Here is a 17,142-nt window from a genome sequence, read left to right on the forward strand (position 1 = left end):
GATTTTGATTTTTGATTTTTGGTTTGTAGCCCCTGGCCCTGTCTCAGCTGGCAGAGGGCTCAGTACAAGGACTGCAGCTGCTACTGCACCATCAGCTTTTGCAGCCCCAAAAAGTTGTGAGGGCTGGGCAAGGAGGCCAGGCTGTGTGAGGGCCTGCAGGAGGGACCCTCCCTCTGCTCCCCCCTTCCCTGCCCAAGGTGACCAAGCCCTGCTGCCCCCAGGCCTCTCCAGCCACGAGCAGCAGTGATGGAGCTGAGCTGGCACCTGGGGCCTCCAGTGACAGTCCCAGGAGCCACAGATTTCCTCAGGTAAGCCACTGCCACCCTCAGCCCCCCAAAGCCCTCTCTCTCCAGCAGGATGAAGAAGAGGTAAGCTGGTTGCTTTGGTTTTTGCTGAGGGGTGGGTTTTGGGATGTTTTACTGGGTTTTCTGCTTGACAGGTGAATGAATTAATCACTCTCTGTTCCCTGATTGCAATGGGATGAATCAAATCCCTCCAAAGGCAAAAGCTGGATCAAGAGTTGGATTTATTAGCTCACTTACATTCCCCACCCACAGCTCACAGTCTGTGCTGTTATGTTTATTCTTGGCTGTTGCTAGGAGAGCACATTTTTTAAAGGTAGATGCAGACACTTTTGTTACAGTCACTTTTGGGGACCCTGGAGTAAACCAGTACAGGAATAACAAGAGCTCCCTGCCCTCCCCGAGCCCCTGAATTTCAGCACAGCCTGTGGGGGTCAAGCTGACATGGATTTGTGTAGGGTTCTTGGGAATCAAAAAGCTCAATAAATAATTAATTTTTTTTTTTACTCCACCAGTTTCTGGATTAATTTAGTTTTGTTACAATTCGGATCATGCATCATAGGACTGCAACAATGAGCTTTGAATAAGTATTGTTTGTGCACAGTAAAAGAAATAAAGGAACATTGAACAAGTCAGCATTTCATCATATACATCATAGTAGGCACAATAGATAAATCAAGCAGCTCAGGGTTGATGGAGAGCATTGTCATGGAGAATGTCATGTAGACCAAATTGTAAGAGGAGCCATTGGTAACCCACCCCCAAAGCCTCCAACAAGCCCTTTCTCAGGGCTGAGGGGGTGGGTATGTGCACAGAACCAAAAACACTGAACAGTAGGAGGACAAATTAAGTTACTGTAGGCAGCAGTGTGAATATTAAAAACCTCTTCCTGTGAAAGAATACTTCAGACCCTGTAAAAACTAGTTCAGTTAAAAATAGATGTATTTACATTTAAGTCTGATCTAGCAAGTTTTCCCAGCAGGTGTAAGTTGGGCTGTACAGTAACTGCAGGTTGTACTCAATCTGACTGGATTTGTGAATGGTCTTTTTTTAAAGTTGCAGCTATTAGGCCTTAAAGCACCAGCATTTTACAGCAGTGGGATGAGGAACTGCCTCTGTCTGCTTTGCTCCCAGTACACTGCTGGGATAAGTCCCAATCCTGTCATTAGATCACACTCTTGTTAATTAAGATGCCTTTTTTCCAGCTCAAGAGGTGTGGGGTCATTTACCAGGGCAAGACTGTTTTCCCAGATACTCACAGGTGAGGCAGGACTGAGCTGTGGGTGCTTGCAGCTGACTGCTGCTCTAGTGAAGCACCTGGATAAATCCACCTGGCTTAGTGCATGTGAACATGCCTGGGGTTTGTGAAGCCACTTATGCTACTGCTCAGGGAATGAGGAGTATTAAATGCTAAATATTGCCAGGGTTTGCTCTTGGGTCAGCCGTGACACCTAGGATTCCCCAGCCCCAGAGCCAGGTATGGGGCAGGAGGAGCAGGGGCACTCCAGAGAGAAGGAAGCCGTCATTTCACCATGCCAGTCAAGATAGTTATTTGTTTTATTTGGTTATTGTTCAACAACAAAGTTCAATACTTTCCCGGTGGAGCTTTGAACTGTCCCTCTGGTTCCCTCCCTTGTCAATAATAAAAAGGTAATGAAGAAAAATCCTGTACTTTTAGAGACCTAAAACCTCATTTATGCTAACAAGCTTCAATTGCAATTTAATGTTACAATATTTCTTCATGGGAGCGAGGAGGACTGAGGCGAGGCCCCTCCAGTGTCTGAGGATGGCTGTCCACAACCACCAGTAAAACAAAAAGCTAGTGTTGAAAAACGCACAGTTTACAATAAAAAAGTAGAAACCAATTCAATTCCCTTTTGTTACGAATATAAAGTTTCTTGTAAATATGTACAGTCCTTTGAGCTATTTCTATAGCAGGAAGCATTTCACGAACAAGACACAAGATATACACTTTCAGGACTCAACAAGCCCATTTCTGAGGTCTTGAAGATCTTCCATGAGATGCAAAGATTTAAAGACTGATCTCAGTGACCTTTCAAAATATTCAGACCAGGAGACACAAACTTTCAGCAAATTTCCTGCCAAATCATCTGACTGAAAATAACCCAACAGACAAGAGAACAGAATACAATATTCATGAAACTCGCCAAAGGACACTGACAAGGCATTGGAATTTTGATGGGTTTCTAGAACAGGTTAGCACAGGCTTGCAAGGGACTAGCAGAAGTTTAAGTGTGGCGCCAAGGGAAGATTGGATGCAGTTTTGCTCTTTCCAGTTGTAAAGAACATGGTTGTTCACTTAGAATGTTGCTATTGCAGAGTGAATGGTCAAAACCTGCTTTGAAAATCATTTGCTCTCTGCTTCATGTTCACAGCAAAAGAGAATAGGAAGCAATAAAAGGCTCGAGGTCAGACACGGGGAAGCGAAGGTGTGTCAGCAACTGCCAAAGCTGCTCCCTGTGGGTGTCCTGTGCCAAGACACCGGATCTGATTGCACCACAAGCTACAGCTCACGGGAGGAGCCAGCCCGGGCTGCTCCCCCTGGGGGGCTGAGGCTGGCAGGACTCATTGCTGAAGAGACCATGTCCAGTGCTGAGAGGAGAACACAAGTGTGACTGTAATTCTTGTCATAGAATAAGGCTTGTTAACTCTTCGGTGCCAAATTTCCAGAGTAATTAACGGCTATTTTGCAGCGTAATCTAAAGGTTTCAGGTAATTTACAAGTGAGGTACAATACACTACTCAGCAAAGCAACCTAAAAGGAAAGAGCCAGTGATGGTGCAGCAGCATGCAGTGAACTGTCATGCAGAAGACCTGGATAAAGTCTTACAACCCAGTAGCTTATAGGTAATGCACTTTGTCTCAGGACTGGGCAGGGGGGGTGGTTAAAGCAGGGTTCTTCCCTCCCCATCAGAGCTGCTCTAAAGCGATTTTAGTGAGAACAAAATAACTTTCAGAAGTGGCAGGTGAACAGGCTAATCAGAAGAAATTTTTCATGTGTTCTGTGGAGAACATCCAACCACAGCTCCTATTGAAAACTCACTCACCTTGGCCCTTCTGTTTCCAGGCCATCAGGGGCTCCCAGCACATCTCAGAACTTTGACCAACTCTCTGTTACGGGGTGCTAACCACAGTGATGACCTGGGGTAGGACACGAGTCCCATTTCCTGGATGAACTACTAGGGACTAAAGTGGATACAAAAAGTTCATGAACTGCTTGAAAGAGTAACAGTAGTACAAAGTGCAAAAACAGGAGTGCAGGAAAGTGCAGAGAAATTAACTGAGCTGCGAACGGTCTTCGAAAGCGTCACGGCTCCCGCTGCGGAGCGAGCTCTGGCCCAGGAATGCTGTTTGGGAACTGGGCTGCAGACAGATGGAGTGCATATACTCAGTATATTTCCTTTTTTTCCTGCAGGTCGAGACGAGTAACTTTGTCTAGCTGAGACTTACACTGAAGACTGGTCCCAGACCTGGCAGGGAAATAAAAGGCCAAGTTACAAATCACAGGTGTTTGTCTTCCAGGCACGAGGTGGTGGCAGCAGTACATCCTTCACCTGCTGCTGCCACAGAGCCAGGGCTCCTGGCATCTGCAAACACTGACAAAGGCGGCACTGCCAGCACCACTCTGAGCACAGCAGGCTCCCACGTTCCCTGCTCCAGACATTATTCCCCTTCAAAACCTCTATGACTTGCTAGTAAATGCACCTTTGCTTTCAGCCCATTCTAGGGTCAAGCAGCTTTTGCAATGCCAGAACCAGCCCAGGGCTGGTGCATGACACCATGCGGGCTCTGCTCCAACAGAACTTGGGGAGCAGGGGGGTGAGATTTGATCTGCTCTTGTGCTTTCACACTGCCACCAGCCCTTCTCCACTACACCTACAAGCCTTTCCCTGGGAACACACACTTCCCGCAGGCTCCTGCCTTACCTTATTGACTTGAGCAAGAGGAGTTCTGGCCCCGCTCACCGGCACCCTCCCTCGGCTGCTGTCCTCGAAGAGCCGTCCCGGGGAGCGCTCCCTGCGGGTGCTCAGCAGCCGGCCCGGGGACTTCTCCCTCTCCAGAGGCCTCCCCGGGGACTTGTCCCTGCGCAGCTCCGTGCGGCCCTCGCGGTACCGGTGGGGGGTGCTGGGCTCCCGGGGGTGGCTGGGCCCTTCCGGGGGCCCCGGGCTGGAGGCCACCCGCTTGGTGATGTGCTCGTTGTACGTGGGAGGGCCTCTCTTGTTCGGGCTGCTGTCATTCAAAAATAATTGACGCGAACCGCTGAGTGACAAAAACCTCCAGTTACATTTTCTTTTAGCAAAAATGTAACTTTTCCCCCAGCGGCCTTCGGGTGAGAAGCATCAGCCTCTCCCTGAGCCAAGGTGGAAAATGAAGAGGTATTTTGGCAGCTGGAGTATCCATCACATGAGCCCACACTGGCAAAGTGCCTTAATGAATTGCCAGTGTAAGTCATGTGTACAGAACAGGCCAGAGAACAATACTTTTTCATGCACTCCAGCCATTTCCTTTTCTATATAAAAATACACTAAAATTTGATATATGTGTTTTTACAAAATTTTCTGTAGCTCAGGGATGTTCAGGCCAGGCTGGGATGAACTACAAGCCTCAATTTCTCAGTCTCCTGTGCACACAGTGGCACCATCAGCCCCAGTATTTAATTACCTGTATATCACATCACAACTTTCCTGCACTAATCTCCCTAAGGCAGACCGATTATTTGATAGAAAGGGGCTCTTGCTTTACATCTTGTTACAGCCAAGCTGTGTTTAGTGTCATATCAACAGTATCTGAGCTCAAAAAGCTTTGAAGCCAGAGCTCTATCACAACATCAAAGCAAACCAGCACAAGGTCACAAAGCATTTGTGGAGATTATCCCCATCTTCCTAGAGCTGATGTTTGTTTCCTTGTGGATGTTAAGCCATTAGTGACTCTATTCCAGCATTACAGTAACTGACTGTCACCAGGCTCTACGAACAGAACAAGGGCATCCCACTACACCCGGGGAAAAGGCATCAGGAGGGAAGCTTGCTCCTGAGGCACCCAGGGACTGCAACACCCCAACATCATCACCGTGACTCCCGATGTCCCCGTACCTGCGCGTGGCAGAGGAGCCTCTGTGGTGCTGCTGCTGTTGCTGCTCGTTGTTGGTCTCCTTCACCAGATTGCCCTTACAGCAGATCACCCTTAGCTTGTCTTGGTAGGAGGAGGCCAAGTAGATCGCTCCCGAGGAGATTGCAGGCCCGAGGTACCGCGGGTTCGGGATCTCCAAGTGGGCTCGTGCCGGAGTTCTGGGGAAAATTGCAGGAAAAAGTCTTTACAGTGGCAGCACAGTACCTTTTCCTGGCAAGTCCATATAGTCCTGCAAAACAGGCAGTTCAAAGAGATGAAAAGAGAACCACTTACCCTAGAGAAGCTCGTGCCTGAATCTCGATCACTTCAAGGGAATTGAAGTGGGTCACGAACAGATAGGGCTCCCTGTAGGCTGGAGGAGCAGTGCAAAGGCAGGAAAAACACAAAATACATTCTCTATTAAAAACTTCTAAAACACAACAGCAAGCACAAGAGAGGCTGACAGCCCTGTGGGAAAACTAAGGAATACATTTTATGTAATGACACAGACACCATCAGTATAGGGGGAGATGCAAGTTTAAAGAATTGTTGCTTTGAAACTGTATCTCAAGGACTTTACTAACCAAAGTATCATGAAAAAGGCATTAAAGCCAGACTATTAACTGAACAAAATCCCATTAAGCAGTGCAAAAGGCCTGAGGGAGCCATGCTGCCCTCATATATTCTTCACTACTTCAGAAACTTAGAGCTTTGTTAAAAATCCACTAGCCAGTTCAATCAGTGTCAGACCAGGAACATTAAGGAAATGGAACTTCTGTTTAGTTTTCCTTAAATTGCTTATATTTCAGAGGGTTTGCCATCTGGATTTAGAATAAGCTTAAATGGTGGGAAAAAGCTCCATAGTTTCTGGAAGAATTGAGAAAGGAAAAGGAGACAGAAGGGCTGAGTGCAGAGTACCCATTCCACAAGGATGTTTCCTGGTTTCAATAATCTCCACAACCCAAGGGGTTGTCCCTCAACACCTACCAAAAGCTAAGGGCAAGCGGTTCCATTTCAGGTCGTCTGTCCTACTGCGTCTTCCATAGGAATCCACAAAGACACCAAACTCTGCCAAGAGAAGTCACACCAGGTCATGAGCATCTGCCTGAGTTTTATTCATTTATTTCTGGAGGGACAAAGGCAGTTGTTGCCAGGCTTTTTATCAGATCCCAGATTGCCATGAATTACTCTAAATGCCGTGGAACTGGTTGGATGTAGGAATACTGCCAGGCCAAAAGGTGCTGTGATTCCATGTCTCTGTTCCAGCTAAACTCAGGTCATTATCTAATCTACATTGGGCATGTGATGACATTCCTACCATTACTCACCAAAATTACTGCTAGAGGGCTTCAGAAGGTTTGTGCATTCCCATGACAGTATACAAGAGGGCACCAAAAGCAGCTATACAAAAAAATAACACCCTCTCTTATTTAATCACCAAAAGGTTAAAAAGTCTCATCAGCCTGCATGGAAACCAGACAAAGCCCAAGTCTGAGAGCCCCTGAACATCTTATCAGTGTAATCAAGCACCTGTCTGCACTTAACACACTGCCTGCAGTCCTTCTCTCAGGCACAGAAATCTTGTGCAAAAACTGATCCACCAGGCATGGAGAACTTTTAAACCAAAGCAAGTTGTCAAAAATTCAACAGCATTTGGGTACCTTCTGCAGCTCAGAGAACAGGAGTAGTGCAACACCTGCACAAGCATCCACCACTTACCATGGAAACACAGCAGATACTCCTCCCTCTGCCCTGCTGGGTTCACTTGGATGATACTGACTGGGAAACTGTTGGTGGAAGCAGCAAACACAGCAGAGGCCAAAGTGTGGTCATTTTTATCCAGAAACTCTGCAAAGAGAATGAAGAAAGACACTTTGATTTGCACCAACTTTTTTCAAAACTGCTTTTGAAAAGCTGTACAAAAGAACTGTGGAGCCACTTGGAGCATTTCTCAGGAATTATCTCCTACCCTCCAGTGTGTACTGCTTCATCTCAATTTCATAGAACTTGTTGGTTCCAATGATGATGCTGTAAGTGGTCAAATGGATGCAGCTGCAAGGCTCAGAGGTTTCAATCTCCTGGAAAAAAGGATAGCATGGACAGATATTAGTCCCCTGTACAGCTTACAGGTAATATTGAGTCTGGAAAATTGTATATTGCTAAATTTATCTTTACAAAAGGGAGAGGTAGCAACCTCAAAGACCCCAGCAGTCTCTCAAAAGCATGTGAACAAAAACTCTTGCTAGAAGAAAGTTTTGTTTTGTTGGAAGTGATGCTTGAATGTAGACTTGCATATCAACTCGCCTCTGGAGAGATTATCTCCCTTTTGGAAGAATACACTGTTCTGGAAGATATTCTTCTGCTCTGCAGCTCTGTTTTCTGGAGCAGCAGTGAGCAGCTCCCTTGTACGTCACAGCCAATCTTCCTTCCTTCCTTCTTTGTACATGACAGAGAGATGTTGTCCACCAAACCTGCCTTGTGACTGAAGGGTTGGGATACTCTGCAGGTTAGCATGACACAATGCACAGATTCCCAGATCTTCTGAGGACAAGATTCCTTACATAAATCCTACTTTATCTGGAAATTTTGTTGGCAGAAAAGAAAAACATATTCTGGGCTTGCTGCCATCTTGTTAGGATCTAAATTCAGTTGTCTGGATTAGTGGAGATAAGGAAAAGCTGCCCTCTAAAACATGCCTTTGCATGTTGTGCTTGTCCCTCGTCAGAGGAAGGGCTGCAGACCCTCACTCATCCCTGCTGTGAGCAGGAGTTGGTATCAGCTGCAATGCTTGTAGACATTCCAGGTGTGCTGGCATCCATCTGTGCCCAGATCTCCATCAGTCATGCCTTTCCTCCTGAGGAGGCCAGATCTGCATGGCTGTGCCCACTGCTTCCCTCCAGCAGCCTCAGTCACACTGGAAAATGAGCTGGTGCCTGCAAAGTCAACTGCAGAACCTCCCAGGGAGGTGCAGTTTGACTGGAACATCCTTTAATTTGTGCATAGGGGAGAACACGAGTTTCTGGGTGCCAGGTGTGTTAAGGCAGGTGGTGTTTAAACTTGTTGTCCTGAGGAGAGATCTCTGAGGGTATGATTACAGCTCAGCCCAGCATCTCAAAAAAAATCACAGTTCTGTTCTGCATCTCTCCAAAAATGCCAACTCTTATTAAAGGAAATTACTGCCTACTCCACTTTTGAGTCAGTGCACAGTGCAATTTGTTATCATTTTAGCTGGCAAACAAATTTTCTCATGCACACAGAAAGGTTTTAGATGTTTGCTCCAAAGCAAAGGCTTACAGCACTTTGTGAATTAACCTCAACTACAGCAGGGAGTTACTAAACTCACCTTTCTGATACAGAACTTGCTCAAGCTCTCGTTGTATCGCAGAACCACCACTTTACTGGGCATGGCTGCACAGATACAAAGAGTGTTCTCAACCTGTAAGGAAGATAACAAGCACAGTTCAGGACAGCAATAAAATAAATTCTATTGCTGAGCGTGTGAAACAGACTGAGAACCTCTTGCCACAAAAAGAACTTTGCAGAGATAAGCAAGTACATTTTATTAATAGGGTAATTATTGTGAATTCATGAAATAATGAAAAGCCTCTTCACATTCTCAAAAAAGAACGTGAATTTAAATGGTTTCTATGATTTCTTTTATGCTTGAAAGACGTTAATAAAATATGAGAAGGTTTTGCACAGAAAAGGGATTGACAAATTGAAATAGGTTAGGTCTACATTTTAACCCCTGAAACTTATCTTAAGCATCACTTTGAAATGCGTGGTGCTCTGTTACCAAAGTAGTCCACAGAAGTAATTGTCAATGAGAATTTTTGCTGTGGTTAAATGCTCCATACTAAAACCAGCAATCTGTGTAAATGTTTACAATTAAGTGACACAAACACCCTAGTCTGGAAGCATGACATTCAAGGACAAAGACTGGACAGAATTCTCTAATTAAAAACCTCAAAACTGTAGCATACAGTGAGGGGGCAGTAGTACCATGCTATGCTGGATTTCTTACTATCTAGCAGTTTAAGCTATACCACCATGGCATCCTGACTGAATGGATCCACATTATCAGCAAATCCCCCATTCTGCCTCCAGCTCAGCCTCTTTTCAGCCCATACATTCTTCTTATTTGAAGAAAAATATTCAGAGCAAGAACATAGACCTTGGATGTGTTACCAGTGGTGTAAAGATGCTGATTTGTAAATATTAAACTCAGAGCAGTCTAAGAGGTGGTCTGGGGGCACAAGGGAGCTGTGACTTACTTTGCCAGCAGCAAAAAGGTGACATCCTTTGACAGCCTCAAAGACATTTGGTGAGACATCAGGCTGGGCTGGGAGGTGAGACTGGGCTAAGGACTGCTTCACTTTCTTTACATCAACAAGACACAGAGCCCTTTCTTCTCCTGGAAACAAAAAAAGGGTGCATTTCATCAAGGGAGAACTCCCTATTCACTACAAAAGTCTTACCTAAGCAGCAGCTCATTGTTACAGGCTGTTACTGTGGAAACAGTCACAAAGTACCACGCAGAATTCATTCCATATTATTCCTATTCAAACTGAAACAGAAAACTTAGAAAATCCCAACCCTACAACAGGCAGTAAATCCACCAGGAGAACAACCATTCCCTGCACGGATTATTAGTGTTGCTGAAGTCTAGCAGAACACAGTAATTGTGGCCTCATTAAGACATTATTCAAAATTAGCCAGGAAGTTTTATTTTGCCCTTCAGAACTTCTTCAAGTACAAGATGTTTTAATTACTCTGTGCCAACAGAACTGGCAAGGGATTTCCAAGAATTGCCCTGCAGTTGAATTGCACTGCAGCCCAAGGCCAATTCCTCCCAGAAGTCCAGTGACAGACTAACACAGCCTTCTCATTATGTGTGAGATTTGCTTTGCTCTCTACTACCCTGGCACAAATAAACCATGGACATCTTAAACCCTTACCAGGGAAAAACCACAAAACTAGCAGAACAGGAAAGAATTTCTTTCTCATTCCCTGCAAATGTCATATAGACACTTGATAATTTGGGCTTTCAGATGAAGATACAGCCTAATGTTCAGCATGCCTACATCCGTGTGGGAAGGATTATCTCTGGAAAACCACAGATGGAGAGATTAAAGCTGGTGTTCCTTTCATAAAGAAATCTTAAATCCTGACAGGAGTCCCAGCTTTGTTACAGGGCAAGAGAGGGTAAGCGTTGGTCCTATGCCCCAGTGATCACATAGTGGTCCTCAAATAGTTAAATATAATTAAAATGTTATGCAATAATTAGGAAGAGATGTTCACTGATTAGCTCAACACTTTTTAAATTGAACTTAAAATGACAACTGACCTCTGACCTGGAAATGTTTTGTCTCTGGTTGTTCCCTCCCTCGGCTCTGAAATCAGTGTCTTGTGGAGGTTTAACTGAGTGCTCATTCACATAATCCCTTACCAGCCAGCCTCACACAGGGCTGTGTTAACCACAGCAAGGCATTCCTGCCAATTTGCTGATTAAAACACCAGACAAAAGCCTGGAACAAATCCAAAGGCAAGCAGGACCTGGCAGCACAGATCCACTGCAGGGCCAGTGGGGACACACAGCCCTGTACCTGCTATCATGAGTAGCTTCTCCAGATCCTTGATGAGGTGAATTTGGAAGACAGCTCCCATTCCTGGGATGTGCGTTAAGGAATTCTTCAGAACATTCAGGGCATAGAGACCTTCTTCTGCACCCACCAGTACTACCTACAATAGGGGAGAAAATAGCACTGCGTGAGGAGAACAGGAATGCTCCAACAGCAACTTGGGTGATACTCTTTAGCAATGAAGAGAAAAATCAAACCCACAAACAAGTGCATAATTACACATATTGCAATCAAGATGCCATTTCCCTGAATCAATTATCCACTACTGAGAAAGACCAAGTGCATGTGACTGTTACCTGGTCACTGAAGGGCATTGTGCAATTTATATCCAAACGGTCTTCACCCTCCAGCTTCAGCAGGGAGTTCCCCAGCAGTTTCTGTAAATGACAAAAAGAATTTTTTTCTTGTTGAGTTAATCTTCATCTCTTTATCTGTGAGTATTTTAACAATATAAGGTCATCATTTCAGACAGGCAAAGAGATTGGCAAAGATTTCTTTTTCTCAGAAAGCTAAAAGTTGCAGGGATGCCTCCTACAAAAGAATTAGTAAACTTTTATCTACCTTAGACACAGTAAGGCAAACTGATCAGAATTATCCTAAATTCAGGCAGAACCTATTGTTGTCTCTATCCTTTCCATTTTCCCCAACCTCCTACAACAGAGCAGTGGAATTTTCCAAGGAGAAGGATTAAAGAAAAGTATAAATGTTGGTGGGAGCATGTTTTTTTTTCTCTCAGATACAAAAGAAATGTGAGTCTGAGGAAAAAAGAGTATTTCCTGCAGTCAGATATTCCCTACCTCCAGAGCTAATTCTCTTATGCAATGCCACAGAATCCAACTTCCCTTTGCCAGAAAATAGAATTACCAGTGTGACAATGTGAGAAAGGCTATTCAAAACCTAAACAAATCTGTTTAACCTCTTATTAGGAATAAAACAAACTAAAAAGTACACACCCACACACACCTCCCCCCCAGCAAGAAACATAAAACCTCTGACTCTCTATGAATGGGAAGGGAGGGAGTTCTTGCTTCTTTTAAGGTTTGCTCGTTCCATGTGGTACCTTATGAGACTGGATTTAAAGCATGTCCTAACTGCTCTTCCTTCCTCTGCTGGAATTACAGAGATATTTTGGGATTCTCTTACTACACTCTCCAAGTGTAAAGAAGGGTATTGTAATACACAGCAGCAGTCTCACAGAGAACTGGCTCCTGGTGCTCAAATCATAAGGCAGAAGCAATAACTTACCTTCAGTTAAACCTCAGTATGTCAAATACCGAAAAAATATTTTTCAAAACTCTGCTCCCTCCCAGAATATTTTATTATTAAATGAAACTTTCATACTCACAGCATCAGCCTCAGCTTTTTCTCTGGAAACTCTCCCACCTGCCACTATTGATTCCAGTGCTGTGACCCAGCGCTGTTTGTCAGGGAAGCTGGGTGCTAACAGGTAGAGTGTTCTACCAGGCCAGCAAGTGGTGTGTGGATGAGACTCCAATTTTAGGATATATGGCACATCTGAGATGTTATATAGATAGAATAAGACTTAGATTAGTTTTTGGAATATTGTCAGTGGACTTAAAATCAACACCTTTCAGCCTCATTGGAGAGAAGTTGTATTTATCATGACGTACCATGGCAATTTACACATTGGTTTCTCCTTTACAGGTCCTGCACAGGCTAGCTACTTACACCCAAATATTAGCTGGATGTATGCAATCCATACATACAAGGCTGTCTTTAACTCAACAAAAATAATTTCTTGCCTTTATTCAAAAAAGAAAGAAATTCCATTGCGGGAAAAAAGCCAAAACCAAAACCAAACCAGCCACTTGACTAAAGTTTTCCCTGTACTGATTAAGAAAAATCTGTAAAAACTGGTTATGGAAACCTTTGTTTTTAACAGTCTGTATCCTTTAATGTAACAGTCAAGACATACAGAATCTTATCCATCAGTTCTATTCAGTACATACAAATCAACACATCAACATTTTTTCATAATAAGAGACTGTATACACCCCACAGCATTTCTAAGTTAATGGCTTCGTGGTCAGAGCACAATGGTGGCAGAAGTTATGATACATCACAGTTAATAGAGAAGAAATTTAAATAAAGCGTGTTTATGCTACAGATCTCTTAAGATTTACTTCCATTTGTGTTGATGACTATATTAACCACAGTTCTACCACAACAGAAGCAACAGCCTGGGTGTAACTAGATCTGGAGTGCTGAGCTACTCCCCTAATTCAGATGGAGGTAAATTACAGCATTACACAATGAAAGCTCGAGGGAGAAAATTCTGTTCAGCCAAAGGTTAACTGATGGCAAGCCAGATGAAATCCATTTGACCTCATCTATGTAAGATTCTCACCTGTCTTTGCTGTATTGGTAAGCTCAGTAGCTCCTACAGCTCCATGAACAGTTACATCACCATCAGGAAGGCAGAGCTCAAATTCCTCCAGAGGCCTCTGTCCAGCTGCAGGAGAATGGGGAGACAGATTAGGGACAGACAAAAAGGTAGCAAGAAAATAACTGTGATAGCAAAAGGAAGTGGATGCACACTGGATGTTTTCACAGCTGGATTATTATGACATCCCAGCCAATAAAATGGCTAAGAGTCTAGAAAAAAATAATGTTGCTTTTTCACTGAAGATTTAGCTCAATTTGGTACAGCCATAGGAAACAGTAATAATCTTTAAGCCTCTCAACCCACCAAACAATGTCTGAAGATTAAAAAATATATTCTTGCTAGAAATTCTAAGTTACCTTCTCTTGCTTCTGCATCATAAATGAGCACTTTGGTTCCTTCCAGGACAATATACTTCCTGTCCCAGCCCTGTTGCCCACGTTTATTATTCCTGAGGAAAATAAGCACAAAGCCATGTTGGACCTTCTGCTTGGATTCTACATAAAGCAAGCATGCAACTCCTATAAAAGAGAAATTTCAGCAGCAGCAACTGTAATTATAGTGGTAATAATTGTAATGTCCAGGCCTGTAGCAATGAGCTCATTGTAAGAGCCAGGGTAATATCAGGCCAAATATTTCAGCACCTGACATGGCACCAAGACTCCTGTTTATACCTTGGCACTTTCATCCACCCTTCAAGACGCAGACTGGTGCTTGGCTCCTTCAGCTGCAGGCCAGGGGAATTCATCTTATCCCGGCAGAACGCTTCCGAGAAGTGTGTGGCATATTCTGCTGGCAGCCCACAAGTAGCTGGCAAGCAAGTTGAGCATTTTGGGTGACACATCACCTGGCATTCTGACAAGAGGACAGGGAAAAACTTCTGTTAAATGACAAGAAAAAAAAACCCCAATCATGACACAGCTGCCTCAACTTCTAACACACAAATCCCATCTTCTCCAAGGTTCCCCTTCCACTCCAAACCATGATGTTTTCTCAATGTTTGCACCAAGTAGTTTCAGAGTCTTCACACTGTCATTTCCTCCCTGCTCTAGATGGCTGATGCCTCTCCTCCCCCCGAGCTGTGCTGATTTTGCCCTTACCCAGACACTTGGAGGCCTGCCTGCCGAAGTGCACGGTGTCCAGGCACACGGCGCACTTGGTGGCCCTCATGTTGAGCCCCACGTTGAAGCGATGGGGGATGTTGTGGTGCATTCGCTCCTTCAGGCGCCGGCTGTACTCTGCAAGGGACACAACTCATCAGCAGGGTGAAAACGAAATCGATAAAGAGATGGCATTGGCAGAGGTGGAAGAGGAGCTGAGCAGGAGCCTACCCTCAGGCGTGGAGGATTCCTTCCGGCGGCTGGACGGTGGAGCCAGCAGACTGATGGGCGTGGGCTGGTGCTCTGGGGAGCGCACTATGGCAGACATGATGATCTGCTGCCTGGCTGTGGCCGGGGTGGAGGGGTGAGGGTGGTCGGATATTTTCCGATGAGCAGCTACAGACAAGACAAATGTCCCTGGTTAACGTGACCAACGTGGCACTCTGGTTCCTAGCAGGGCTCTGTGCGACCAGTCTGCAGTTACAGCCCACAGAATCAAGCGCAGCTTTATTGTAACATCACAGCATTGGTAATAGTTAAACAACATATGTTATTGCTAGAGTGGCACACAATTAAAGGCACATTTTCAGACCAAGAACGTGTGCCTCCTTCCAGATTCACCTTTCTGTTAGCCCCTACCTTCTTCACGAGCAGATCTGAGTTCAATGCGTGTTTTCTGTAGAGCCTCCTCCAGCTCAGCAGAACGAGCCTTCTCCTTCTCCAGTGCCACTTTCAGCTCATTGTATTGCAGGGGAACCTGTGTGGGTAAAGAAGGGTCCTCTTTCCGCCGACTAAACAGGCCCTAGCAACAGAAACACACAGACAACTCCTAACTCCTAGCAAGAGATGGCTGAACCTAGGCAAAGTGACACTAGCTAGTGGCAGTCCGGCCAGAGGGCCTAATGGCAATTCTGTTATGTGTAAAGATGGATTTTTAGTTCATATTGGCACTGGAGAGAAAAATGTCAAGATATGGATTAATTTAAAGAGGGATGTACATTACCTGTTAGTACTCACACCTGGAGTCTCCCAAAGCATCTAAACAGAGGATCTCAAAATACGTGGTTAAAATTAAATTACTTCATTCAAAATGACAGAGCAGCTTCTGACAAAGGTGTGACACAAGTCACAATGCCTGACTGCTCCATCCTATGCTGTGACTACAGGACAACCAGTCTTGATACATGATAGGTTTGTACACATATACATTTAAAAAATATAAAAAATTATACTCAGCATTAAAAAAACATGCTTAAAATTCTGTATTCCTACAGCTTCACTGAGGTGTAGCTACTGGGTTGGAACCTAAGTGTTGTATAACAACCTAAGTTATTGAATAACAAAATACCAGAAAAGCCACAAAGAACACATTCTGCCTAGTAAAGTTTGTGTTCACCAACTCAGAATGGTCTTAAATGAGGACAACATTTTGTTACACAAAGAAAGATAAAACAGAATATTAAGAATACACAGCACATAACTAATTACAAAACCATTTAATTCCATGCCTCTCAAACCTTCTTCACCCACCTTTTTCTTTTTTGCTGGTTGGTCCATCTTTGCCTGCAGGAAATCAATGAGTTTAGTTTGCTGAGAAATAGTGCCCTCCATTTTCACTTTTTCATGGGAATAGAGAACCTGTGAATCACACACAGATGCAAGAAATTTCATCTTAACAGAAGGAACAAACAAACAACTCAATAGCAAAACAGAGCTAAAAAAGAAAGTGTCACACACAAACTGTAAATCACATCCTAGAGCCTCACAGGGAATGAGGCAGAGCACTGCCCTGCTTGCTCACCCTCACCTGAATGTTTTCCAGCTGATATTCCAGGTCACTTCTCTCAGTCTTCAGAAGATCTGCTCGGTCCAGGGCCTCTTGCAGACCTTGAGTCAGGCGGAAGATGTGGTTCTTCTGCAGATCCATTTGCTGCTGCAGCTTTGCTTGCTGTTGGAAGGAAAACAAAGGCCAGTGTTTTGGGTTTGTTGTCTTCTTGCTTGTAAGCAAAAGCTATTAAATGTTGTCACTCCTTGTGAAATAATCATCATTGCAGAACTTATTAATAAACACACAATTCTTCAAAAGATGGAAAATTACAATACTCTAGAAGATTCCTTTCTTTTCAGAATGCATTGTGACTAAACAAGCATTTCTGTGTATTTATATTAATCTGTAGCAGCACTACTTTCTCAAGCTCTTTGTACAACCACCAGAAGCCACCTCAGTGTTTTACAAAAATAAATTAAAACTACAACCTTTAGTATAAACCAGGACAGTCATAGTCACATGTGAGTGACTAGGAAAATAATGGCCAGCTGTTTACATCTTTGTCTCCAATCAACACCAGAGGAGGGCATGTGACAAAATACCCCTGGTCCTTCAGGAGTTATACTTTCTTGACAAGAAGGTTATACTTTCTTGACTAGGAAAACCATGAACTTTTAGTGCTCCCTGACATGGCCACACTCTCTGCAAACTTTTAAGTGACAACAACTCCAACTTGATTAATCTCCCCAGTTATATAGAAGAAGGATGGATGTGTAACTCTCATTCACACAACCTC

General features: G+C 44.2%; 1 protein-coding gene across 2 annotated transcripts in view; it reads right to left on the reverse strand.

Moving 5' to 3' along the window:
• Positions 1-1,841: 1,841 nt before the first annotated feature.
• The window catches only part of CIT (citron rho-interacting serine/threonine kinase), a 66,758-nt gene continuing 51,457 nt past the window's right edge, over positions 1,842-17,142 (reverse strand). For both annotated transcript variants that reach the window (XM_041420519.1, XM_041420518.1), the window contains 20 exons: positions 16,386-16,526; positions 16,109-16,216; positions 15,218-15,380; positions 14,810-14,974; positions 14,579-14,716; positions 14,153-14,333; positions 13,838-13,929; positions 13,443-13,547; positions 12,420-12,589; positions 11,371-11,451; positions 11,039-11,174; positions 9,707-9,846; positions 8,776-8,868; positions 7,402-7,510; positions 7,152-7,280; positions 6,420-6,500; positions 5,727-5,805; positions 5,417-5,611; positions 4,250-4,553; positions 1,842-3,793 (listed from right to left, as the gene is read on the reverse strand). In XM_041420519.1, the coding sequence (XP_041276453.1) occupies positions 3,770-3,793; positions 4,250-4,553; positions 5,417-5,611; positions 5,727-5,805; positions 6,420-6,500; positions 7,152-7,280; positions 7,402-7,510; positions 8,776-8,868; positions 9,707-9,846; positions 11,039-11,174; positions 11,371-11,451; positions 12,420-12,589; positions 13,443-13,547; positions 13,838-13,929; positions 14,153-14,333; positions 14,579-14,716; positions 14,810-14,974; positions 15,218-15,380; positions 16,109-16,216; positions 16,386-16,526 (2,634 nt within the window). In that variant the 3' untranslated portion in view covers positions 1,842-3,769. The remainder of the gene's footprint in view (positions 3,794-4,249; positions 4,554-5,416; positions 5,612-5,726; positions 5,806-6,419; positions 6,501-7,151; positions 7,281-7,401; positions 7,511-8,775; positions 8,869-9,706; positions 9,847-11,038; positions 11,175-11,370; positions 11,452-12,419; positions 12,590-13,442; positions 13,548-13,837; positions 13,930-14,152; positions 14,334-14,578; positions 14,717-14,809; positions 14,975-15,217; positions 15,381-16,108; positions 16,217-16,385; positions 16,527-17,142) is intronic.

This window comes from Onychostruthus taczanowskii, unplaced genomic scaffold (genome assembly GCF_017590055.1).
Source record: "Onychostruthus taczanowskii isolate IOZ18803 unplaced genomic scaffold, ASM1759005v1 scaffold64, whole genome shotgun sequence".
In the NCBI taxonomy this organism is placed as follows: Eukaryota; Metazoa; Chordata; class Aves; order Passeriformes; family Passeridae; genus Onychostruthus; species Onychostruthus taczanowskii.